Here is a 13,480-nt window from a genome sequence, read left to right on the forward strand (position 1 = left end):
GGAGAGAAGACTCCCAACAAGTTGTCCTCTGACCTCCATATACATGTCATACCATATACATGTACATGATCACACATACAAACACACACAATAAGTCAATGGAATAAAAAAATCTTCAAAAGCAATATAGATAGCAAATGGGAAATAGAACTTTACTTCTCTGGCTTCAGGTCTCTATATACAATTCCCAATCGATGCAGATGATCCAAAGCCAGGGCCAACTCTGCAAGGTAGAATTTCACATCTTCTTCTGTAAAAAGAACCTAAAATAAAAGAATAATTCATCACTTGATATTTCTTCTAATATGTACTTTTTAATTTACTTCTTTAAAAACAAGTAGACAGAAAAATCTGGGCATATAGTAAGAAAATAGACATAGTTAAATCTTATTTGATTGGTACAGCCATTAAGTATACCAGAGAAATTTTCTAGATAAATGATATGTCTTTAAAAATTCTTCTCTTTAAAAGTAATTAGCAATTTATGTATTAATTCTTTCTGAAACACATGCTGTTTATATATCATCTTACATTAAATGCTCTTCAAAAAATTTGGGGTTTTATTGAATCTTTTTAATTTTGGCACACTGCATTGGCATAGAGGCTGTGCTTACACAGAGTAATTGAAGTATTAGGGGTATTTTGTTTTTGTACTCGTACTTCCATTTTTCCTACAATTCTCTCTGTTACCACCTATTCTCAGTAATTTCACATTTAGTTCCACTAACTCTAAGCTTCTAAATCTACCACTACAAGTTGTAAAATTAATAAACCTTACATCAAAATTTTAAGCTTACATCTGACCTAAAAGGGATCCACCTCTTCTCACCTGTAAGTAAATTTTATGAATTTAATGACAATGGATTTCTCAATCTTTGTGTGTTAGGAAATAAAGACATTAAGACAAAGTGAAAAGCATATGAAACTTGAAGTCAGAATTAGAGGTTCAGCATCAGACATGCCATTTAACAATCTCGACCTGAGTTTTTAAATTTTTAAAATAAAACAGTATCTACTATATTTAACTAAGAACATTGTTCTAAGAATCAAATTCATTTAAACGTACCCAAATGTGCAACTATATTGTGTTATTAGTACAGGTATATATCTTCATTCATAACTGAGTATTTAATCTTTACACACATTTGTAACTACTCAATCACTAGACATTAGAGTTATCAAGGGTTTTCAGATCGGCCAAAATACTTTTTTCTAGAAACATGCTATTTTCATTAAAGAAATCTGGTTGATTTGAAAGGCTCAAATTTGAATAAAATACCACATAGTTAAAATCAACTTGCCCATTTAAATTATAGTCACTGTATTTCACAATGCAGATTCATGCTACTACTAAAACTGAAGAAAATGAAGAGTTAATATTATTTGTTGTCTAAGTTTCAGGAACATTTCTTTGAATACTCTAATGGTAAAAGTATAAGAACGTCAGTTTCAACTTCTTATTATGAATAAAAGTACTTGTTACTCGTTTAACTTCTGTGGAAGAACAATCAAAATGTTCACTGAAACCTAACACATGACAAAACTCCAAATACTACTTATAATTTCGAGGAAGAAACACTGCCTACATTACTTACACATTATGTCAAACAATCTAATCCTGATGTTGTCTCGGTAGAAAGCCTCATGATGAAAATAAATGATAAACTTGCTAAAAGGCAATTTTGCACCAGATGCAATTAATTATGTGCGAGCACTACATATTCTTTCTGTTATTACACTCTTCCAAACAACTCTATACTGTACTATTATTAACATCTTACATTTGTGAACAAGACTCAGGGTGACTAACTTGTCCCAAGTAACTAGTAAGTAGGAAGCATAAGATCTGAATTCAGGAATACTTGTCCCTAAAAATGACCTTTTCCCCAGAAACCACTTCTATCTTACTTATAGTATATTTTTCCCTATGTTTCAGTTCACAATCAATAATGCTTTCATATTTGGTAATTATCCTCCTCAAAAACCCCCCCTCAAAAGTGAAAAGTCCTCTAAGATTCTAGTACAAGGAAAAGCATTTTTAACCTGGGGCCTATTAATGTGTGTACGGGACTATGTATATTAAGATACTTGAATCCTTACTACATAGATTATACAGATATCTCCATTATTCCTACTTAATATTATATCATAAGCATACTCCCATACATTTCAAGCTATTTTATGAACATTATTAAATAAATGCATAGCAATCATATTAATTCACCATGATTTACCTAAATGTCCTCATTCTGAACAATTAGAATATTTCTAAAATTAACTCCTATAAATATTGTAACATGCTATATTATAAATGTATTAGCAAATATGCATAATTCTTTGTACTTTGCCAGAATGGATGCTTAAGTAATAAAACAGGTATTTACTGGGTCAAGGAACATAGTCTAGATTCCTGACATATACAATAAAATTACTTTCCAATAAGGTTACAACAGTTTCCGTGCCCATCAGCAATTTTTTGAATACATTAGCCTTACTACATCTATGACAGAACCAAATTATCTTTTAATGAAATTTTTAATTTAATATATAAAAAGAGTATAAAATTTGATTTGATTAAATTTATTCATAGGCCAAACAGTTTTTCATGTCCTGTGGCCTTTCCTGTTTTCTTGAACTACAAGAAATTTGTTGTCTATTTTCCATTATTAACCTACTATTTTGTTCAGTTGGTATAAGCCCTTCAAGTATTAAAAACGCCACGACTTTATCATATTATGTACAAATGTTTTTCAAATATGTGCTGGTTTTGATGAGTAGTTCTTAATTTTATAGTCAAATTTATTTTATACTTTGTTTTTCCCTTTATTTTAAAGGGTACCAAATGTCTATTCAGCGATTAACTAAATACTCAACTGTATTTTCTTTTAGGATACAGTGATTACTTTTAAGATACAGTTATATCATATAGATAAAATTTATTTGGTGTGTGATACAGATGGTGTTTTATATTAGTTTTGAAATATCTATTCAAATTCTCATATACTGTTTTTATTGAACAATCAATCTTTTTAACATAATATATGATTCATCCTTTAGTCATAATTGTATGTTAAATAATATATAATAAGATTCATGGCTTATACAATATATTTCTGATCCTGTGCTGAAACTATGATATTTGGCTTACAGAAACTTTAAAATATACACACATGTGTATAAAAAACAGGTATAGTAGAGCACACCAGTAATCCTAGCACTTAGGAGGCTGCAACAGGAAAGAGTCTTCATTCAAGACCAGTTGGCTCTCATAGCTAGACTCCTTCTCAAAAACCAAATGAACCAAAAGTAAATTTTAATGAAGTTTTATCAAATGACTTTTGTCTGGCATTTGTTTACTTCTCTAGATAAACTGTGAAACTACGCTGTAAATTTTAAACACACACAAATTTCTACTGAGAATCTGTCTGAAATTTTATTAAACTAATAAATGAATTTTGAAAGCACTGTTAGCTTTACAATAATGAATACAAGATATTTTTTGATATTAGCGAAAAAGAAAGACGTGGCTTAAAATTTTATGTGTTTATGTATGGATTTATTTGAGTTATGTCTCTGCATTTTTAGAGAGAGAAATGTGGGAGGTACTTTTTCTTTTAAAATGTAAGGAACAAGCGTTATAAAATTTCTTAATACATACTAAAATGAATTTTAAAATTCTGTTTCTAAAGCACAAATACTTCTTCAGTTTGGATTACTCAATTTTTAATTCACAAGTGAAATATAACCAACAATCAACTACTTATAATATGCTGCCTATAGAATTAATCACTGAATCAGTTTTTTAAAGTCTATTCAATGAATAAACTAATTTATTATCTTTGGGGAAATGCATTTAAAATGCTTGCTCTTACCTAATATTCCAGACTTAGGAATCAAAACTTACTGACTGCATCTCTGTGCTAGTATGAGTTTAGATAGTCCCACATCGAGAATGGAGGTCTGAAGAGTTTAAAAGAAAATTAGAAATGACTACAGGTAAGAATTTTTCAAAAACATTTGTGACACTTCTATAATCTAACACAAAAAAAATAATAAATCCTGGAGCCTTGATATACCATTGTCCTTCTACACTTTCTTTAAAGACTTTCCTTGGATGAGATTCATAGACAGATCCTATTACATACTAAATTCTGTCCTAGACTACAAAATAAACGCTCATGCATGCCAAGTTCTGCACTGGAGTTAGACAGATATAAGCCAGAGACCTCAGGCACTTAAGCACTGACTATCATCTCTAAGTACATTTTTCCTTTATTACAAGTTCCAAAGCTCTCCTACACTTAACATCATAAATTCTGTAAGTTAGATGTTGAAATACAGTCATCCAATTAAATCTCTGCTACCAGACTACCATTTCAAGACAAAACATCCAAAACACAGGACAAAATGTATGAAATGATATTTCTTAAGACACTGGACATCTAGCAACAAAAGACAGTGAATGCTGAGATATGGGTAACAAATGTGGTATGCCCTATAATTTTCCTAGCTTACTACCTGGAAAGTTTCCAAGTGGTAGTGTAGAGAGGTCTAACTCAAGTAGAGCTCAGAGATTTTCTGAAGTAATTAGTTAGAGCCAAGAGTCTTAAAGAAGAAAATAATTCACAGAGGACTGAAGCAAAGGAAATTACACAACAACCTCTCAAGATATGTAATCATTCCCAAGTAATCAGTTGCGGATGCATAGTATGTAGGAATGAGGACACTATGCCGAACCAGAAAAAGAACAAAGGGCTATACAAAACAATCCATGCCACTCACATTGGGCAAGTGACAGTTCCTCTTATATTTAGGTAGAGCAGGAAAGATCACACACACAGAATCAGAATAACCAGAAGGACTTTGTATCAATAATAGATCAAAGTTAATCCTGAATAAATGATGTTCATGTCCATTCTAAAAACTTTAAATTTAAGGAAGATATGAAACAATGAAACTAGTTCTAAAAGCATCAGTGTATTTCTAGAAGCACAAAAATACTCATCATCTAATACCTTAACTTTCACAAAGACTGCCAAGAAACAAGAAATTTCCAATCATGGATCAAAGGGATCTACCTGCCATCAAGGGAAAAATATAGTCTTAAAGGATTAAAAGAACTCACTAAGCTCAAAAAGATGAAAGCTATGCCTCATTTGAAAAGCAAGATAATAAATCGTTGTAAGTCAAGGATGTTGGTTAGAGTAATTAAGAAAGGTCATTGTTTGACTAGTGAGGAAAATTAACTCCATACTAAATGCTGTCTTAGTCTTAAATGAAACAAACTTAAATGCAAGACCTAGAGTTGGGGGTACAGCTAAAGTGTAGAGTGGATCCCTACCATGAGAAGCTCAATGTTTGATTCTCCAGCACTAAAGATAAAAAAGTAAGATCCTAAATGATAAAAATGACAAAACATTTAGCATGTAAGAAAATTAAATCCACAGTATCTACCACCTAATACAAATAGTCATAACTATGTGTTGGTGCACACCTGTAATCCCAACACATTGAAGGCTGAAGAGGAAAGATTTGGATTCACATCCAGTTTGGGCTACACAATTATACCTACCATGTCTTAATAAATGAAGGGAGGGATGGAAGGAAAGAAAGAATGAGAGAGAGAGAGAGAGAGAGAGAGAGAGAGAGAGAGAGAGAGAGAGAGAGAGAAACAGAGAGAAAAGAAAAAAAAGAAAAAATTTTGCAAGTATGTTGTCACTGAGCTATGAAAGAAGTCATAGAAAACACTTAAATGTTTGTAGCTTTGTTTCTATAAAACTTTAACTTATAAAGAAAAGCAACTGGTCTGAAGATAATATATCCTTGATCCCGAGTTAAAAATTCATATTATAAAACCTAATAGAACTACAAAATAACAAAGCAATGTTAGCTAATATTGCCAAGCTAGCAGAACTAAAAATGTAATTGTAACAGAATAACTGATTATAATGCATACTTGAAAGAGTTAAAAACACCAAGAGTAAATGATACTAAGAATCTAATAAGTAAGGTGGAAGATTTAAATACTACCATATCAAGATATAAAATTACATGTTAAATGCAGCAAGTCTAATACCGCACTTTAAAAATCATATATTTTCAGACTGGATAAAAATCAAGGATGTCATATGTACTTAACTGCTACATAGAAAAGTACAAGTAGTTTCAAGTGAAGACACAGAAGAAGGTATACTGAGTTCATACAGCTATTTTAAGAGAGTCATAAGCTAATATTAATGCATTAAAGTAAATCATTTAATAATGATACCATTTCCTTATCAAGAAAGAATACCACCCATAAAAAGTTCCTTTAAAACTTTCGTAGAAATTCAAGAAATATACAAATCTATAATTATAATAGAAGATTTCAGGTGTTTCTCAAATATAAAAACATGTATAGACATGTATCAAATTCTCAATTAACAAACCTGATCTAACAGACATTTAATGAACCTTCCACCACCCAACAGGAGATTACACATTTACAAACATATATCATGTTCGAAGGAATGCAGTAAGTATAAACAGATTTAGGAGGATTTAGGTCATGAAAGGTATCCTTTATGATTACAGTAATATTGGGTTATGAAACAATATTAGAAATATATCTGGAAAATAACCAAATATGGATAAATTAAATAACATGTTTTCAAATACCCAATGAGTCAAATAAAGGAAATTAGAAAGTATATTAAACAAAGGAAAAGTGCCACATTACAATATATCAGGAACAAAATGAAAACGGTACTTCAAGAATTTCTAACACTAAATAGTTACATAAGAAAAGAAAGGCTTCAAATCAGTAACCTGTTTCCATCTAGGAACTAGAAAAAGAAAAAGCTAGTAACTACAAAATAGTAATAAAGATTAAAGAAACGGAAATATAACAAAAATCAATAAAGGCAAAAGCTCATATAATAAAAAGAAAAAATAAAACTGATAAACCTCAAGCAATGCCAAGCAGGACTATAGAAGAAAAAGACAAACTACCACCATCACGAGTGAGAGCCATCCTTAAATAAGGATTCTACAGCTATGAGAAAAGATAATAATGGAATATAATGAACAGTTGTGGCTGGAGTGAGAACTGTCTCATAGAGGCTCATGTAGTTGTCACTTAGTCCCCAGCTGTTGGCACTATTTGAAGAGGTTATGAACCATTTAGAGCAAGAAATATTGCTGGAGAAAGTCTACCACTGAGGGCAGCCTTTGAGCATTTAAAGCCTTGCCCCACTTCCAAACCATTCTGCCTGCTTCTTAAGTGTTAGTGACATGAAGTCGTTCAGCTTCTTACCCTGCTGTCATGCCCCTCCCCCGGCCCATCATTATGGGCTCTCCATCTGGAACTGCAAGCTAAAATAAACTCTATTAGAAGTTTCTCTTGGTCATGGCATTTTAATACAGCAAAAGCAACAACAAAATAACTAATATAAAACCTATAGCTACAAATTTGATGAAACTAATAAATTCCTTGAAAGATACAAGCTAGCAGACAAACTCAATCAAAAAGGAACGACAGTCTTAAGTCTATTATATAAATTGACTTTTTGGTTAAGCACCTTGCAAAAAGAACTTCTTTTAGCCAAACACCTTACCAGACCAAACTGCTTTCACACATGAATTCTACCAATCATTATTAACAATTAATACTTAATCTAAATAAGTTATACTGGAAAGTTGAAGAAAAAGAAACTATCCAACTTAGGAAGCAAGAATTACTCTTTATAGAACAAACTAATAAATGAAGAAAACGTGAAACAAGAAAATAAATATTCCATATGAAAGTAATTGCAAATATGGAGAGATGGTTCGGCATCAAAAGAGCCACACTCACTTCCCAGCAACCCCATGACTGGTCACAACTATCTGTAACTACAGTTCCAGGGAAATCCAATATCCTCTTCCAGCTTCCACTGGCACTCCCTGAGTGCGATGCCTAGACATACATTCATGCAAAACACCCATAAAAACTGAAGGAAAAAAGTTAAAAAGAAAATAAATTTGCACAGATCATCCAATAATATTTTAAAATAATTATTCTGGATGTCTATGGGGGATTCCTTCACAAATGCAAGATTGGGTTACCATTTCACTTTCATTTAACTCACTTTTTTTAAATTTCAAATTAATATGCTTCATTTAATTGACCATATCAGAAATTAAGCAGGAAAAAAGTCTCAATTAAATGCATGTGACGGTTTGTAACATCTATTAAAACATCTTTCCACAACTTAATAAGAGATGGTAACTCAACCCAATAAAGTACACATAAATATACAGCTTTAAATTTTAGAATGAAATTAAGCTTCCCTCTGTTTTGAAACAATAAGACAAAAATGTCTGCTTCCCATCAAATTTATTCAACATCAGAATGAAAATTCAAGCTAGTGTTAACAAGGTTATGAATAAAAATAAATATATACATGATATCCAAAATGGAAAGAAGTAAAGCACTTTGTCAAGCGTAATTAATATAAAAGCTTTTGAATCTACACAAGAATCAGCCAAAATATGTAAATCTACTAGATTAATTGATACAAGCTCAATATAGAAAAACTCTATTGTTTTTCCTACCGAAACTGAAATTAAAAGAACAATTTCACTTACATCATTAAAACAGGAAGCACTAAAAGATAAATCTGACAAAAGTTGTGCAAGACCTATATGCTGAAAATAATCATTGCTAAACATAGGCAACTTCTAATGGAGTGGAAAGAGAAGCCACGAAGTCAATATTTTTTAAATATCCATCCTGTGCAAACTGACCTACAAGTTGGATGAAATGCCAATCAAAATCCAAGTAGGCTTTTTTTTATAAAGTAAAAGTTTACTTTAAAATTAATAAAGAAACGCAAATGACCTATAAGAACCTAAACAATTTTCACAAGAAAAGCAAAGCTCATGGATTGGAATCACTGACTTCAAGATATATTCTAAAGATTGAGTAATCAAGACAAAGGGCACTGTCATGAAGATAGACAAAAAAGTCAGTGAACAGGACAGAGTATCCAGAGATAGGCAGGCCTTCACATATATGAAAATCTGATTTTAAATGAAATTACAAGATAAATCAGTGAAGAAAAGATCATTTTTCACAACTGTGATGTTAGAAGTGAATACCTCTATGAATTTTAAAAAGATTTCAGCACATACCTAAGTAGCCACATATTAAAATAACCCAAAATGAATTAAGAATACAAATATAAACTACAGACTCCTCTAAAATACACAGGAAAATTCATCACCTAGAATTAGGTAAACATTTCTTAAATAGAATTATTAAAAACCATTAATTTAATGGGTAAATTATAAAATAGACTTCACCAAAATTAAGAAATTCTGCTTTCAAGAGATATGAAATTAAGAACAACCTACAAACCAGAAGAAAATATTTAAAAACAACATGTATGATAAAAGACTTCCATCTAAACTATATGAGAAACTCTGGAACCTCTATAAGAAAACAAATAATTCACTTCAAAATGGGCAAATGTTTAAACATTTTATCAAAGAAGATAGACAGCAAATAAATGCAGGAAAAGATGCCCAATATCATTAGTCTTTAATGTGATGAAATTCAGAACCACAATTAAGTAACACTATATACTTAACAGATGCTCAAAATTTTTTAAAAAGAAAAATAAAGACTGATCATACCAAGTGTTGGCAAGGATGTGAAGCAACTGAAATTCTTATTTGCTGCTGTTGGGAGTGTAAAAATTATACAAGCACTTTGGAAAACAGTTTGGCAATGTCTTTAAAGTTAAAACATACACCTACCATGTGACCCAGCCATTAAACTCCTAGATATTTATTCATGAGAAATGAAAACATATGTCAATACAACCATTTGTACATGAATGTTTACAGCAGCTTAATTGGTAATACTCAAAAACTGCAATAACTCAAACATTCATCAAGTAAATAAACAAAACATGGCACATCCAAATAATGAGTACTACTCACCGATAAAAGTGAATGAACTGATACACACAACATGGATAAATCAAAATAATTAAAATGATTTAAACCAGACAAAAAGAATGTGCATATATGTATATGTACATATATATACATACATATATGTACATATACATATATATATATATATAAAAAAATAACGGTTTTACTTTTATAATCTCTTAGAAAACACAAACAGTGGCAGACAGCAGATTCAGTAGAGGTAGAGTGGGAAGAATACATTATAAACTTTTGGCAATAATGTTATTTTATTTTAATAATGATTGTACAGTCACATGAAAAGGCATAAAGGTATCAAATAGTGTAATTCGTTGTAGCATTTATTGTATGTCATTTATAACTCAATATATCCACTTTAAATGAATAAATTAAACACTCCACCAAGAAGCAGTTAGAAAGCTTGAGGAGCCAAAGTCCTAGGGCTTGTTCCTATCTATTTCATTCAGTTATTCATAATGCCCTTTTGTCTCAGAGAAAAGTAAAAAGAACACTGCGATTATCTAAAAGACACACAGACAAACTAAATACTATATACAGTGATTTCAAATTTCTACAGAAAAATTATATGACTTTTTAGCTTCGTTGGAATAAAAAATACTAACAAATTTATAAGGAAATTCTCACCTCTTTGGATAATCTTGTGAAGACATCTCCCCCCCTGAGGAAATCCAAGATTAAATACAGCTTTCCTTCAGTCTGAAAGGCTAATTAGAAAGCATAATGTTATAGCAGACTAACCCTAAAGACTGAAAAATTTACCATGCTTTTATATTAACATGTTTACAATTTTATTATCAAACATTATAAAACAATTACATATTAACATGGACCATTGGTAGATAATGTATCAAAATTAAACCCACTGTTTAATCGAGTGTTAAAATAGCTATAAACTCCTTTCCAGAATATATTCAGTGATGCATGTGGCTTTACAAAATCTCCTACCACTAAAATTTTCCTGTTAAGGAAGATTTTTGTTCTAGTGCAGTTGCTTAAAATTTGTCTCCCAATCCCATCTATTGTACTCTACAAAGCTCCAAAAGAAGGTCACCTCTTCTAATAAGCCTCCCAACTTTTCACATTTCCCTATAGCATCTTTAATCTCCCTCAAAATTATCTACTAATACTTTTGATATTTAACTGTACTTCACGCCTCTTTTGTGGTATTTATTTCACTTTCATTTGCAGTTTCACTCTTTTTGCATTACTAGAAATTAGAGATTATTTCACTTCAGTATCCCACTTCATTTAATACAGTATTTTGCCACAATAGGAGTTTACTATTAACCTCACGGCATGTGAAAGACTCAAAGACATTCTATAATACTACTATTTTTATTCCATTACATTAAAAAAGGAGTTAAAGGGGTCAGAATTTCTTTTACTATTTGAATAAATTGGGTAAATATTTAAAATAATTTTTTGTCAAAACTTACAGTAAGAATAAAATTAATATGTGCTACATTTTAAATGCACAGAATGAAATGGTATCGTAAACGGCATTAATGCTTTATTTTGGTCTATGTATTCCTCAATAAAATCATATCTACAATCTCTTTCATATATTAACAATGGAGACATGATTCAAATTCATAAACGTCTGACTCCAAAACTCATCCCCCCATTATTTCTGCTGCTTCTTACTGATCTCGCCTCCTACCTAATATTACAAAACAGTTCAAACTAACATAACCTCATAGCCTTTTTGATTAGAACTGGAAAATAAAAATAGTATTACACTTATAAATAAACATCTGAATGCTTTACATAATTTATTATAGCAGCCTATGATCACTGGAGGTACTATCTCATCTCATCTAGAAATACTACTAGTCAAATAAGTTGAAGACATTTTCATTTTTCATTGCTTGGGAATTTCATATATACATATAATGTGTTTTCATATATACAAACTTACCCCCATTTCCTTTTCTCCAATTGTTCCCATAGCCTCCCAACACTATTACCTCCCAATTTCATTTGCTCATTTTAAATTGATAGTCCACATAGAGTTACTAGTATGTGCATGGGTGCAGGTCCATCTACTGAAACATGGGTAGTCTCTAAGATTCTGCATAGCTGAAGAAAACTGACTCTACTACGCCGGGCGGTGGTGGCGCACGCCTTTAATCCCAGCACTCGGGAGGCAGAGCCAGGCCGATCTCTGTTAGTTCAAGGCCAGCCTGGTCTACAAAGTGAGTTCAAGGAAAGGCGCAAAGCTACACACAGAAACCCTGTCTCACAAAACCAAAAAAAAAAAAAAAAAAAAAAAAAAAACCCTGGCTCTACCATTAGTCATCAACTGCCAATAGTTCCTCAACTTGGGATGAAACTTCCTGACCCCCCTCCATGATACTTGATGGGGTTTTGGAAGAAATTATCATGTTACCTTAAATGAGTAAATAAACTTAAGACAATGAAATTCAACTAAAAGGTAGATACTGATACATTAAATAACTCTGAAGTGTTTATTTGTTGTTGTAGTATCTGAAAAAAAATGCAGTTCTTTAATTTAATAATAAAAGAAGGGTTACATACCATAGTGTAATTTGACGATAAATGGATGGTTTACTTCCACCAGAATATCCCTCTCCATCTTTGTACGAACTCGGTCTCGAACTAAAATCACAAAGATTGAAATGTTATACTCGTTCATATTCTCAGTAAAGACCTGTCATTTACTAATCAAAATATAAATACATAAATAATTTCATAAGTAACCAATGTAATTAAATCTGTGTAGTCCTAGACAATAACGATTTTCAGAAACCAGCAGATTTTGTTTAGATCTACAGAGAGGCTAAAGTAGCACATTTGGCTAATATGTATTTCTTGAATTTTTCATGTGAAATAAAACTGAAATTAGTTATAAACTTTGCCCTCTCTCTTTCCCCCCTCACTCCCTCCTTCTCTTTCACTGGGTTTCAGAAAGTCCATGCTGGTCTTGAATATGGTTATACAGCAGAGGATGATCTTGAATCCACCTCTCTGAAGCTAGGATTACAGGTACATATCATCATATGAGGGTCAGTATTAGTTGTCTAAGACTAGAAGACAGTGCATATAAATGTATGGAGTAGTCATGCTTTCTAAACGTGTAACACCCAGACAAAACAGTAAAAAAATAAAAATGTTGAAAGAAAAGAATAAAGATTTAAAAAAAAATGTTGAAGTTCAGACTGAACTGAATGAAATATGTCATATTTCCAGGTTTTAAACTTTTATTCAAGTACACATTCAGCAAATTAAGTTATATGACAAAAGAGGACCCCAGAAGTATAAATTTATACTAGAAAACTGTAATAATTAACAAGGCTAAAAGCAACTCCAACTATTCTCCTTACAAGCAATACACAGTGTATTTCTTAAAACAAGTTTTGCCAAATTATATTCTAATATTCTTTTTGATTTGATACCTTTTAAACAAGCTTTTCTTAACACCTTCATTGCATAGAGCTGCCCAGCATCAGGACCAGTCTTCTTTCTAACAAGAAAAACC

At 31.4% G+C, this 13,480-nt stretch overlaps 1 protein-coding gene across 4 annotated transcripts in view; it reads right to left on the bottom strand.

Annotated features, from left to right (window-relative positions):
- Rps6ka6 (ribosomal protein S6 kinase A6) overlaps window positions 1-13,480 on the bottom strand; it is a 207,942-nt gene that overhangs the window by 52,580 nt on the left and 141,882 nt on the right. For all 4 annotated transcript variants that reach the window (XM_052734805.1, XM_052734824.1, XM_052734833.1 and 1 more), the window contains 4 exons: window positions 13,398-13,479; window positions 12,520-12,600; window positions 10,606-10,685; window positions 157-263 (listed from right to left, as the gene is read on the bottom strand). In XM_052734805.1, the coding sequence (XP_052590765.1) occupies window positions 157-263; window positions 10,606-10,685; window positions 12,520-12,600; window positions 13,398-13,479 (350 nt within the window). The remainder of the gene's footprint in view (window positions 1-156; window positions 264-10,605; window positions 10,686-12,519; window positions 12,601-13,397; window position 13,480) is intronic.

This window comes from Peromyscus californicus, unplaced genomic scaffold (genome assembly GCF_007827085.1).
Source record: "Peromyscus californicus insignis strain IS unplaced genomic scaffold, ASM782708v3 Scaffold_10__1_contigs__length_136768540, whole genome shotgun sequence".
Classification (NCBI taxonomy): Eukaryota; Metazoa; Chordata; class Mammalia; order Rodentia; family Cricetidae; genus Peromyscus; species Peromyscus californicus.